Genomic DNA, 14,153 nt, shown 5'->3' on the forward strand with positions numbered 1-14,153 from the left:
ACAATTTAAAGACTGGCAACAAGTCACACCCAAATATTTATATTATAAAGCCTTCACATACCTTGACAAACAGCTGCACTTGACTGAAATTGTTTTGAATACACTGAATCATAATGACCATTACTTGAATAGCAGAGTAGAATCTAAAGAAAAATACACAGAATGCCAATGAATGTTATGTATCTTACAACCATGAAATATTTAAAATTAAGTTGCAAATCAGAAACTGATGAAGTAAAATAAGTGTTTTATTTAAAAAGTGATTTTTAGACTCTACATATAAGTGATATTATACAGTATTTTTCTCCATTTGACTAATTTCACTTAGCATAATGTATCAATTGTATCTCAATAAAGCTGGGGGGAAAATGATTTTTAAAATCTAAGCATAGATAAATGTAAGCTATACCTCAGATTTTCTTGACAGGAATCTTTAAATGCTGAGATTAAACCACTAAGGCTACACTGTGAGCCTCAATCACATTCTGATTAATATAGCAAACAAACACTAATTTATAACTTGGAAAAGACAGGAACTTTTATAAAATAAATGCATGAATATAATGGAAAGCCTAACAGAAGACAAAAGACCCAGCTCAACTTCTAAGAATGACTGGACAAATTAAATCAAATACCCAAATACCCCAAACTCTGATATAGAAGAAAAGACTTCTATTTATTCAAAATGTTATCCACTGTACTGAACAGCAATATATAAGTATACTATGTAAGAGCAATCCTGCTCAAGAGACTTCCTTGATGGCTACATAATCAATTTCTTAGCTGATTCCTTTGATTTCTAGTTTTTTCAACAACAATTCCAAGGCCATGCATACTAACCAAATTATTTCAGTAAAAATGCTCCCTGGCTACACGTGATGAAATTTGTTTAAATGCTTCAAAACCTCTGTCTTGTGTAAGGGATGTAATGCCTAGTGATTAAGTCTATTTCACTTGAAGCCATTTCTGGTATCGCCAATACGAGGTGCCAAAGATGATTCTCTGTTATCTATGGGAGGATGTTGCCACAAAGCTTCCCTGGCAGATTACCCTAAGTACTCTTTTTCTACCTTCCCACACTACCCTGGGCTAACTTCTGCTAATAATCAAGTTCTCTGAAACTAGATCTATTACTCTGATACCAGGTCTATTATTCTTCTATAGCCCCCACCCCTTTTTTTGAAATCCCAACTCCCAACTCCACCAGTATAATCCATTTCAAAGCCCTGAGGGCAAGTATCAAGCTAAGGTTTACTTACAGTAAAGTTTAAGTTATGAAGTTTCACCCACCCCAAGGGGCATTCGCATTTAAGTGTTTATTAATACCAAAGAACAATGAGCAGATTGTGAACAGAGAAGCCCTTTTAGAAGAACTAGGAACTCCAACTAAGAAAGATTAATAACGGGAGGCATTGTTAAGGAGTAAAGGAACCCAGTTAACCAGAACTGATTAATAAAAAGCAGAAAAGAAAACAGGTGACTATACAATTTCTCTATTCAGTTGGCAATCAGTTCCATTTTGATTGGAAGAGGAGAAACTAGGCATGATAGCTGTTATGTTCCTGGTGGTATCTCAACATAAAATAATAATTCTCTTACAAACTGTGGGTAATGTGTTTGTTTGGGGGTGCCAGGTGGGAAATAATGGCAGTAAATTAGTAAAAGAAAAAGAGGCAGACCCACATTACTGAGGACAGATATCTAAAAAGAACGTGTAACAGAATGTTAAGTGTAAAATGAGCCTACCTACATTAAAAAATGCAAAAAGAATCATATAGAAGGATATATACCAAAACTTAATAGCTGTTACTATGAAGCATATGAAATTGAAGAACATGAATGGAGACCTGACTTTTTACTTTACTTTTCCAGATTTAATTTTTATTTTGTTTTTAATAAAAGTATTCATGTCTATTCTTTCTAGATAGAGCAAATGGGCTGAGTGAAGATGGCTAGCTTCCAGTAGCATTCACTTTGACACTGAATAACCTCAAAATGCAGAGTTCAAGGTCAACAGAGAAGGTGAAAGGTACCAAGGTGATCATTAGGCATTTATTTCTTTGAAAATTGGCTCCAAAATATATTTTATGGAAGGCTAATTAATAATATTCACTGCTTTAATAAAGTTATTTTTGAAAACCCAAACAATTCAAATATAAATGTTATGACCTGAACTGAGATATAGCAGCTCAGTTTTAGGCAAAGCAAGGCAACACATAAGGAAAGTATTTGCTGCCACCTGGCTTTTCCATACTTAAATTTCAGTATGAACACATTCACTTTAAATATGTATTCCAAAATCAGACATATATATACTATCCTGTGCATGGAAATACCCAATGGTTGATAAGTTTTAGCTCTGTGTATATATATAGATGTTAATTATATATATGGTATTCTCATGGTTGTACACACTCAAAAGAACTTATTAGATCAGTATCTCTGAGATATATAAGACTTATTTGAAAATGGTGCTATATAATTTGTAGTAACTAGGAGGTGGGTATATAAAGGTTCACTATAAAAGTCTTAATTTTTCTCTATATGAAAATTTTAAGAATATAATGTGAGGGCAAAATATTTAACTGCAGGTTTAAAGAGTCCTGGTAAAGATCTAAATGTCTAAATCTCATCTCATGCAATGCTATGCACACTGCTAAAACAAAAGTTAATGGTCCTCTTCCTCAAACAACTCTGATTTTATCGTATCTCTATTTAGAAACTTTGAATGAGTGTCTTAGGGCAACTGTACTGATATCTGAAATTTACCTTGAATACATAAAAATCAAGATGGATTAATGAATGGAAAGAAGGATGAATATAAATTTGATAAAACAAGGATACTAAAAAATTAACAGTAGACTCTAAGTGGTGGATATGGATGCTGACTGCAGATATTCTTTAGGTTTTCTGTGTGTTTGAAAATTTCCAAAAATATTGGGAAAAAAACTTCAATTAACTATTCTGTACAATAAAAACGACAAATTCTTAGCAAGGCCTACTACACCCCTCATTATATAAGTCTAACTTATCTTTTTAGCATTGCCCTCCCTCCATCGAACTATTTGAGTCCCAAAGGGTCTCTTGCTTCCATGCATTTGCATATAGTGTGTCCTATGAGTAGAGTGTCCTTCATACTTGTGAGACTCCTCTTTTGACACTCCACATGAATGTCACTAACACCACGCAACTTTCTAAATTCCCTTAAGCGGAGTAAAGTGCTTTTTCTTCTATGGTCTTTGCACATACTTCTATTATACAACTTGTCACTTCCCAAACATTTACATGTCTGTTTTCATAGCCCCTTACACCCTTGGACAGCAAGAATTTTATTATAGCCCTGGCTGGCATAGCTCAACGGATTGAGCACGAGCTGCAAACCAAAGTATCGCAGGTTCTAGTCCCACCCAGGGCACATGCCTGGGTTGCAGGCCACGGCCCCCAGTAACTGCACATTGATGTTTCTCTCTCTCTCTCTTTCTCCCTCCCTTACCTCTCTAAAAATAAATAACTAAACCTTTTAAAAAAGAATTTTATACAGAGAGGAAGATGGCGGCTTTACTCTAGGCAGCGTTTTTCTCAGCTTCTGTGAAGAGGAGGGAAACTCGCGGATCGGTGGAGAAACAGAGCAAGTAGACTAGGTTACTGAATCACTTTTGAAAGCAGGACATCAAAAATTATTGCGATCACTGAAAAACCAGACGGTAAGGAGACTGCTTCAGGACAAAAGGGACCCGGGGATCTGCGCGGGGTCTAGGGGTGTGCAGTCCCCAGGCCCGGTGCTCCCGGGTCTGCCTCAGGGCTCCCGGGAGAGGGGAGTCGCTGCTCCCTCCCCCGAATACGGGGGTTGAGCAACTCCAGGGGAGAACGTGTTGCTTGAAGGAACAGATTGGCCAGTTCGTCTGGGAAAAAATCGCCCAGGGACTATGAACACCCACCCAGAGACCTGGGAGAGGTGAGGGCCTCCAGCACACATGACCGCCCCTGGTCAGGAAAGGCGCCAACACCCTTAGCCCGGTCGGGGTGGGGGATCGGTGGAAAACAAAGAGGTGGGAAGGGCTCAGCTTGTGCCCCATCGGGAAGCCAGACTCACGCGCACTGTGAACCCAGAAGGGTCGCACGCTTTTACGATTCCCAGGGAGGGCACAGTGAATCCCAAAAGCGTCGCGGGTGCCTTCCCAGATCACAGAGCTGGAACCCTGCAAGACCCCCAGAGTCCGGAAGAACGCGGCAGTGAGCTCTAGAGAGCGAGTGTGCTTGGGAGCACCCAGGGTACCTGACAGTCTTGCTGAGATCTGGCTGGGAAGAGAGAGAAGCATTTCCAAGGTCCCTCAGCCAGCTGAAGCCAGCAAGATCAGAAAAACTGGTCTGGCCAGTTAGAAACCAACAAGAGGTTTTTCTTATTTTGTTTTGTTTGGTTTGGTTTGGTTTTGTTCCTGTTGTTGGTAGATTGATTTTATCTTGTGTTTTATGTGACATTTTTTCAATTCTTATTATATTTATACCTCGCAAATCCTTATGTTTCTCTTCCATTCATCCTAATATTATTCTTTCCACTCCAAATTTATCTCTCCTGCACTCCATCTTCTGCTTTTCTTTCCTTTTTTTTAATCTTGCAAGTTACCGTAAATTTGTATTATCTTTTTCTCACTTTTCTGACATTTTTTATTTTAATAATATTTTGGTATTCTTTTTCTTTCTGTATAATCTTCTTTGCTTGGCTGGTTATACTGTCATTTGAGAGGTTCCTCCTGGTATCTCAGTCACAATGTGTTGATAATTTACTATTCTTCATCTGTGTTCCAGTAATACACTTCTCAAGGTTCTATACTCTTTATTCTTGTTATCTAGATCTCACCAATTCTGCCACGAGACCATCACTTTACTATTACTGTTAACAAGACCTAGTCCATACAATCGTAAATGCTACTCAATACCCCTACCTGATCTCAGCCCACATTGCAATTTTCTGAACTATACTATTGTGGGGGTTGTCTCTATTCTTTTACACACTACTCCTACATACTAATCTTTAATCCAACCCTACCTTACAATCTGACCTCCAACAGCCTCACAGCTCTCTAGATACAACTAACAATCCTCTCGTCCCCAATAAGAGTCTTACCCTCTTTCCATCCTTTCTAAAACGTGGATAGTGGGGTGGAGGATCACGGTTAACACTATAAGGAGCCAAAGCATAATCCATCTCTTCTCTACAGGCTGCTAATGTAATTATCATAGTAGATTGTCTTGCTGTCTTAAACCATTTCGCCTTACTCCTCCAACTGATCACAAAAAAGAATAGTGGGAAGCTGTGAACACCAGGACACACGAAGGAAATTGCACCACGGAATCTCACAAATATTCTACCACAGAAGTTCACACCATAATTACAGGGAGTAAGAACAGATCAATTTAAGAAACATGAAGAAAAAAGAAGAAACCCACGAACAATGAGAAAACAAAGAAACAACCCCCAATTGAAGGGAAGCAAGGAAGCCTCAGAAAAAATGCTAAATGAAATAGAGGCAACTCAATTATCAGATAGTGAGTTCGAAAAAATGATTATGAGGAAATTCAATGAACTCACAATGACCTTTCAGAAATTAGAGGGAAACTACATCAATCTCACTGCAAACTATATAAACATGAAAAAGGAAATAGAAACTCTCAACAAAGGTCAAGAGGAAATGAAGAATACAATTTCTGAACTGAAGAACACAGTAGAAGGAATGAAAAGCAGGATTGATGAAGCAGAAGATCGGATTAGCGAGCTGGAGGACAAAGTAGAAAACAACATCCAGAAAGAGCAAGAAAAGGAAAAGAGGCTCAGAAAGAATGAAGAGGGATTAAGAAAAATGCAAGACAATATGAAACGTAATAATATCTGTATAATAGGGATACCAGAAGGAGGAGGAGAAGAAGAGCAAGGGATAGAAAACCTAGTTGAAAAAGTAATGAAGGAGAACTTGCCTAATTTGATGAGAGAACAAGTCACACAAATCCAGGAAACACAGAGAGTCCCAATCAAGAGGAACCCAAAGAGGCCCACCTCAAGACACATCATAATTAAAATGGCAAAATTTCAAGACAAAGAGAGAATCTTAAAGGCAGCAAGGGAGAAAAAGGAAGTAACATACAAGGGAGCCCCCAATAAGGCTAACAGCTGACTTCTCAATGGAAACACTTCAAGCCAGAAGAGAATGGCAAGAAATACTCCAGGTAATGAGAACCAGAGGTCTGCAACCAAGGCTACTATATCCAGCAAGGCTCTCAATCAAGATAGATGGCCAAATAAGAAGCTTCCCAGACAAAAGAAGTCTAAAAGAATACACCTCCACCGAACCAGCTCTGCAAGATATTCTAAAGGGACTTCTTTAAGGAAGGGAAGGAAAAGAGAGAGAGAGAGAGAGAGAGAGGAAAACACGTACATAAAGGACAATGAATAAGTACCTATCAATAATAATCTTAAACTTAAATGGATTAAATGCTCCAATCAAAAGACATAGAATAGCTGAATGGATAAGAAAACATGACCCACATATCTGCTGTCTACAAGAGACCCACCTCAGGATAAAAGACCTACACAGGCTGAAAGTGAAGGGCTGGAAACAAATCTTCCAAGCAAATGGACAGGGAAAAAAAAGCCAGGGTAGCAACACTCATATCAGACAAAATAGACTTCCAAAAAAGGTCCATAAAGAGAGACCCAGAGGGTCACTTCATAATACTCAAGGGAAGAATCCATCAAGAAGACATAAACATTGTAAATATATATGCATCCAACATAGGAGCACCCAAATATATAAAGAAATCTTAGAGGACTTCAAGAAAGATATGGACAGCAACACAATTGTTGTGGGGGATTTTAACATTCCGCTATCAAAAATAAACAGATCTTCTAACCAAAATATCAACAAAGATATTGTGGCATTGAACAATACCCTTGATGAAATGGACTTTATTGAAATATACAGAGCCCTCCATCCAAAAGAAGCTAAATATACATTCTTTTCAAATGTACACGGAACATTCTCAAAGATAGACCACATGATAGGACACAAAACAAGCCTCAACAATTTCAAGAAAACTGAAATCATACCAAGCATTTTTTCAGACCACAAGGGACTGAAGGCAGAAACCAACCCCAAAGAAAAAAAACTCAAAACATTCAAAATCATGGAGATTAAATAGCATGCTATTAAACAATGAATGGGGGAAGAATGATATTAGGGAAGAAATCAAAAGGTTTCTGGAAACAAATGAAAACAAACTCACAACAACCGAAAACTTATGGGACACAGCCAAGGCAGTCCTGAGAGGGAAGTTCATAGCGATACAGGCCCACCTAAAAAGGTTAGAAACATTCCAAACAAACAACCTAACCCTACATCTACAAGACCTCGAGGAACAACAACAAAGACATCCCAGAACAAGCAGAAGGAAGGAAATAACCAAGATCAGAGCAGAATCAAATGACATTGAGACTAAAAGCACAATTCTAAGGATCAATGAATCCAAGAGCTGGTTCTTTGAAAAGATAAACAAAATCGACAAGCCTTTAAGCAGACTCATCAAGAAAAAAAGAGAGAAGACCCAAATAAACACAATCAGAAATGAAAGAGGAGAGATTACAACAGATACCACAGAAATACAAAGCATTGTAAGAAATTACTACACAGAATTGTATGCGAAAAAATTTGAAAACCTAGGTGAAATGGAAACATTTCTAGAAAAAATATAATCTTCCAAAACTCAATGAAAAAAGAAGCAGAAAGCCTGAACAGACCAATAACAAAAAGAAATTGAAGCAGTAATCAAAAAACTCCCAACACACAAAAGCGCTGGACCTGATGGTTTCACGGGAGAATTCTACAAAGCATTTAAGGAAGAGCTAACCTCTATCCTTCACAGACTTTTCCAAAAACTCCAGAAAGATGGGAGTCTCCCAAACTCTTTTTATGAGGCCAACATCATCCTAATTCCAAAACCAAATAAAGACACAACAAAGAAAGAAAACTTCAGGCCAATATCACTGATGAACATGGACGCTAAAATCCTCAACAAAATATTGGCAAACCGCATCCAACAATACATTAAAAAGATCATACACCATGACCAAGTGGGATTCATTCCAGGGATGCAAGGATGGTTCAATATTCTTAAGTCAGTAAATGAAATACATCACATAAACAAAAGCAAAGACAAAAACCACATGATCATATCAATTGATGCAGAAAAAGCATTTGATAAGGTACAGCACCCATTCATGATAAAAACACTCGGCAAAATGGGAATATAGGGAGCATTCCTCATCATAATAAAGGCCATATATGAGACCTACAGCCAACATCATACTCAATGGGCAAAAATTAAAATCTTTTCCACTAAGATCAGGAACAAGACAAGGCTGTCCACTTTCACCCCTTCTATTCAATATAGTACTGGAAGTTTTAGCCACAGCAATCAGACAAGAAAAATAAATGAAAGGCATCCAAATCGGAAAGGAGGAAACAAAACTGTCACTGTTTGCACATGACATGATAGTATACATAGAAAATCCTATAGACTCCACCAAAAAACTGCTTGACCTAATAAGTGAATTTGGCAAAACAGCAGGATACAAAGTCAGTATCTAGAAATCAAAGGCATTTCTGTACACCAACAATGACACAGCAGAAGCAGAGATCAAGGAAAAAATCCCATTTGAAATAGCAAAAAGAAAAAATAAAATATCTAGGAATAAACCTAACCAAAGAGGTAAAAGACCTGTATTCAGAAAACTATATAATACTCAGGAAAGAAATCAAGGAAGACACTAACAAATGGAAACATATACCGTGTTCATGGATTGGAAGAATTAGGATCATCAAAATGTCCACACTACCCAATCAATTTACACATTCAATGCAATTCTCATTAAAGTACCAATGGCATGTTTCATAGACATAGAACAAACACTTCAAAAATGTATATGGAATTATAAATGACCCCTAAGAGCAGCTATAATTTTGAGAAAGAATAGTAAAGTAGGAGGGATCACAATACCTAACACTAAACTATACTACAAGGCCACAGTAATCAAAACAGCCTGGTCCTGGCATAAAAACAGGCACATGGACCAATGGAACAGAACAGAGAGCCCAGAAATAAACCCGAGTCTCTATGGTCAATTAATATTTGACAAAGGGTGCAGCAGCATAAAATGGAATAAAAATAGCCTCTTCAACAAATGGTGTTGGGAGAACTGGACAGCTACGCGCAAAAAAATTGAAACTTGAGCACCAACTTACACCATATACAAAAATAAATTCAAGGTGGATAAAAGACTTAAATATAAAACGTGACACCATTAAAGTCCTAGAGGAGAATGTAGGTAGGAAAATCTCAGATATTTCATGCAGAAACTTTTTACTGACATGTCCCCTAGAGCAAGGGACATAAAGGAAAGAATAAACAAATGGGACCTCATCAAAATAAAAAGCTTCTGCACAGCTAAAGAAAACAGTATCAAAATTAAAACAGAACCAACTGCATGGGAAAACATATTTCCCAATGATACTGCAGACAAGGGTTTAATCTCCAAAATATTTAAAGAACTCACACGACTACACTCTAAGAAGACAAGGAATCCAATTAAAAAATGGGCAAAGGACTTGAACAGACACTTCTCCAAGGAGGACATACAGAACATCCAAAGACACATGAAACGATGTTCAATATCGCTAGCTATCAGAGAGATGCAAATTAAAACCACAATGAGATACCACTTCACACCAGTCAGAATGGCCATCATAAACAAAGCAATAAACAATGAGTGTTGGAGACGTTGTGGAGAAAAGGGGACCCTAATGCACTGTTGGTGGGACTGCAGACTGGTACAACCACTATGGAGAGCAGTATGGTACTTCCTCAGAAAACTAAAAATGGATCTGCCTTTTGACCCAGCAATTCCACTGCTGGGACTATTTCCTAAGAACCCTAAAACACCAATACAAAAGAACCTATGCATCCCAATGTTCATAGCAGCACAATTTACAATAGCTAGGTGCTGGAAGCAACCAAGATGCCCATCAGTAAATGAATGGACCAAAAAACTATGGTGCATTTACACAATGGAATTCTATGCAGCAGAAAGAATGAGGGAGCTCCTACCCTTTGCAACAGCTTGGATGGAGCTGGAAAGCATTATGCTAAGCGAAACAAGCCAGGCAGTGAAAGACAAATACCATATCATCTCACCTTTAACAGGAACCTAAACAACAAAACAAAGAAACAAGCAAAATATAACCAAAGACACTGAAATAGAGGTCAGGCTGACAGTGCCCACAGAAGAGAGTAGAGGGAGTTTCAGAGGACAGTGGGAAGGGTTCACGGGAACAAACTTAAAGGACCCATGGTCATAAACTAAGGGGAGGGTGGTAATGGGAGGGATGTGGGGAGGGGTGGGGGGGGCTGGATTGGGAGTAAAAAGGAGAAAACAATATTTACAATGATTGAAATAAAATTAAAAAAAAAAACAATTTTATTATATTCATTCTGATATCCACAAAGCCCAGTAAAATGCCTGGCACACTATAGGAGCTTAATGTTTGCTGAACAAATTAGATGGTGGTACCATTGATGAAACAATTAATGTGCCCCAATTTATACTTATAGTTTTAAGTTATCTCTTGCATCCTAATGCCACTTGCCTAGTTCAGGTCTTTTGTCTAGAGCAGGGGTCCCCAACTCCTGGACTATGAACCAGTACTGGTACCAGTAAGTGCTCTGTTAGGAACTGCACAGCATGCAGGTGAGAGCAGCAGGCGAGGGAGCAAGCTTCACTCTCATTACTGCCTGAGCTCTTCCTCCTGCCCAACTTCCACCCGTGGAAAAATTGTCTTCCATGAAACTGGTCTCTGGTGCCAAAAAGGTTGGGGACAGCTGGTCTAGATTACTATAACATCCTAATAGTCCTTCCAATGTCTAGTCTTGTTTTACCATCATCAAAACATTACCTGAATTTTGCTCCACAATGTGAAACAAGATTTAGAAAGTGTAGTCTTCATTCAATAATCAAATAATCAGGATAAAATATTTTCTTAAAACTTTTGGAAGAAAAACTTTATGCTGAAGAACAAATTGTTCACCTGCTGAAAGCTGTGAACCTACTAGTATTTCCACCTTACTTAGGCAGCAGTAGCACACTGCCCCTGCCCTTAAGAAACTTTCAGACTGAGAGAAACAGATATGAAAACAAATACAATGTGATAAGTATCATAATTGCTTGAGTGATGCTAGGGTAATACAAAGGAAAGAAATACTGTATTTTTGGACCATAAGACGCACCCAGGTTTTGGAGGAGCGAAATAGGAAAAAAATTTTGAAGCAAAAAATGTGGTAAAATATTTAATAACATAAATAATATTTCACCAATGTAAGTGTAAACAGAACTCAAAAGCAGCAATAACCATTATTCCTTCCAAATTTGTGGGGGGAAAAGTACGTCTTATAGTCCGAAAAATACGGTAACTCCAGAGGAGTTGGAAAAGTTTCACAGGAATTGACACATGTGAGATACAAAGGAAAGAAAAAAAGTATAAAAGTCTATCTGGAAGTGTGGCATAGTAATGCTGGAGGAAAACAAATTTGGAAAGAAAGGCTGCGACCCTTGAGAGCACTGAATATGGAGCTTCACAGTTTTAACCTTACCTTTCATTTTTTTTTAAATTTTATTTTAATCACTGTTCAAGTACAGTTTTCTCCCTTTTACTCCCAATCCAGCCCACCCTCCCAACCCTCCCCACCTCCCTCTCATTACCACCCTCCCCCTATTTTTTGTCCATGTGTCCTTTAAATTTGTTCCCGTAAACCCTTCCCATTCTCCCCTGAAATTCCCTCTTCTCTCCCCTCTGGTCACTGTCAGCCTGTTCTTTATTTCAGTGTCTTTGGTTATATTTTGATTGTTTCTTTGTTTTGTTGTTTAGGTTCCTGTTAAAGGTGAGATGATATGGTATTTGTCTTTCACTGCCTGGCTTATTTTGCTTAGCATAATGCTTTCCAGCTCCATCCAAGCTGTTGCAAAGGGTAGGAGCTCCTACTTTCTTTCTGCTGCATAGAATTCCATTGTGTAAATGCACCATAGTTTTTTGATCCATTCATTTACTGATGGGCATCTAGGTTGCTTCCAGCACCTAGCTATTGTAAATTGTGCTGCTATGAACATTGGGATGCATAGGTTCTTTTGTATTGGTGTTTCAGTATTCTTAGGATAGAGTCCCAGTAGTGGAATTGCTGGGTCAAAAGGCAGATCCATTTTTAGTTTTCTGAGGAAGTTCCATACTGCTTTCCATAGTGGTTGTACCAGTCTGCAGTCCCACCAACAGTGCACTAGGGACCCCTTTTCTCCACAACCTCTCCAACACTTGTTTGTTGCTTTGTTTATGATGGCCATTCTTACTGGTGTGATGTGGTATCTCATTGTGGTTTTAATTTGCATCTCTCTGATAGCTAGCAATGAACCTTACCGTTCTAATCAATGAGGAGCCAACTAGAGTTTTATGTTATAGAGGAGTGACAACATCATGTCTGTTCTAAAGAGTAGCTAACAACAGTGATGATGACTCAGTGGAGAGGAAAAGGCTGGTGGCAGAAAGGCTTTGCATTTGGAATGGGTTTACTTTTTAAAAAATGTATTTATTTTTAGAGAGAGGGGAAGGGAGGGAGAAATAGAAACATTGATGTGCGAGAGATATAGTGATCAGTTGCCCCTCGCATGCCTATAGCTGGGGACCCAGCCCACAACCCAGGCATGCGCCTTGACTGGGAATCGAACTGGTGACCTTTCAGTTCACAGGCCGGCACTCAATCCACTGACCCACACCAGTCAGGGAAGAATGGGCCTTTTTTTTTTTTTAACTAAATAGGTATAATAGGATTGCTTAATATCCTGATAAGCCCACAGCATCATTCAAATTCTTTTTTTTTTTTTAGTTAACATTCACTCATCTTCTTACCTTGTCTTCATAGCCATTATCTGTGACATAAGTTGGAGGTTTTCCAGGATTGCGATAAAGAATGAAATCTCGACTATGTGAGTAGAAAACAAAGAAGCCACAATTTATCATATGCAAGAGATAGTTATAAGAAATAAGCATTTGTTCTTTTAAACTGCTAACCTTATTCATATAAAGTAATCTGAATGCTTAAAACTTTAAATAATGTTAATTCAAGGTACAGAAGCTAATGGCTAGTAAAGTCCTATGGATTTTTTAAAATGTATCTTAATTTAGGGGAGGAGGAATAAAGAAGATTATCAATTATGTATGTACATTTGGGAGTTCTAGAGGCTCCCACTTATTTAGAGCAGATAAAAAAACCAGATAATAAACATTTTTCTTCATAAAAGCCCACCTAATAAACATTTCAGCTTTTGTAGGCCATATGTTTTTTTCAACTTTCACTTTGTAGCATGAAAGCAACCATAGACAATGCTAAACAAATGCACATGACTGTGTTCCAATAAAACTTTACTTATAGAGACTTAAAGTTGAAATTCATGTAATTTTCACATACTATGAAGCATTATCCTTCTTTTGATTTTTAACCTTTTGAAAAGCATTCTCATCGCAAGGGCCATACAAAAACTGATAGCAGGCCAATTTAAGAGCTAGCACCTGATTTAAAAGCAACCTTCCCAATGACTCTGTTGTTCCACCTGTTGCTGGATTTAATGAGCAAAGGGGAGACCAAAAACACTAACTTGAACAAGTCCCCATAACAAAAGGGTTCTAACACTACCAAGTATATGCCATCTCACCATCAGATTTGGGAAAGAGTCTTATACAGATCAAACTTCTCAAATCAACAATATTCCCACTAGCCTCTAACCTGTATTACGTAGCTTTTTCAAATCCCTACAGCTTTCAGATATGCCACTTCTGCAATTTCAAAAACCAAAACAAAACTTCCAAAGCATTATAGTATTACTCAAAATTTCGTCCATTATTGCCTCCCTAAAGAGCAGCTTTAGACTTTTCTTAATTACCCTATGAAATTGTAATACCACAGTTACACTGTAAACCACTGTAATATCTACTTTTCTTGTCCTCAAAAACCGATTTCTACCCTCTTGGAAGCAATGCGGCCCCAATGAGGATGCCCCAATGAGG

General features: G+C 38.0%; 1 protein-coding gene across 1 annotated transcript in view; it reads right to left on the bottom strand.

The window, feature by feature from the left end:
• The window catches only part of ALG13 (ALG13 UDP-N-acetylglucosaminyltransferase subunit), a 99,016-nt gene that overhangs the window by 45,717 nt on the left and 39,146 nt on the right, over positions 1-14,153 (bottom strand). Inside the window, 2 exon segments of the mRNA XM_045817449.1 lie at positions 62-143; positions 12,999-13,071. Of these exon segments, the coding sequence (XP_045673405.1) occupies positions 62-143; positions 12,999-13,071 (155 nt within the window).

This window comes from Phyllostomus hastatus, unplaced genomic scaffold (assembly GCF_019186645.2).
Source record: "Phyllostomus hastatus isolate PE091 unplaced genomic scaffold, TTU_PhHast_1.1 phas_scaffold_28, whole genome shotgun sequence".
NCBI classification, from domain to species: domain Eukaryota; kingdom Metazoa; phylum Chordata; class Mammalia; order Chiroptera; family Phyllostomidae; genus Phyllostomus; species Phyllostomus hastatus.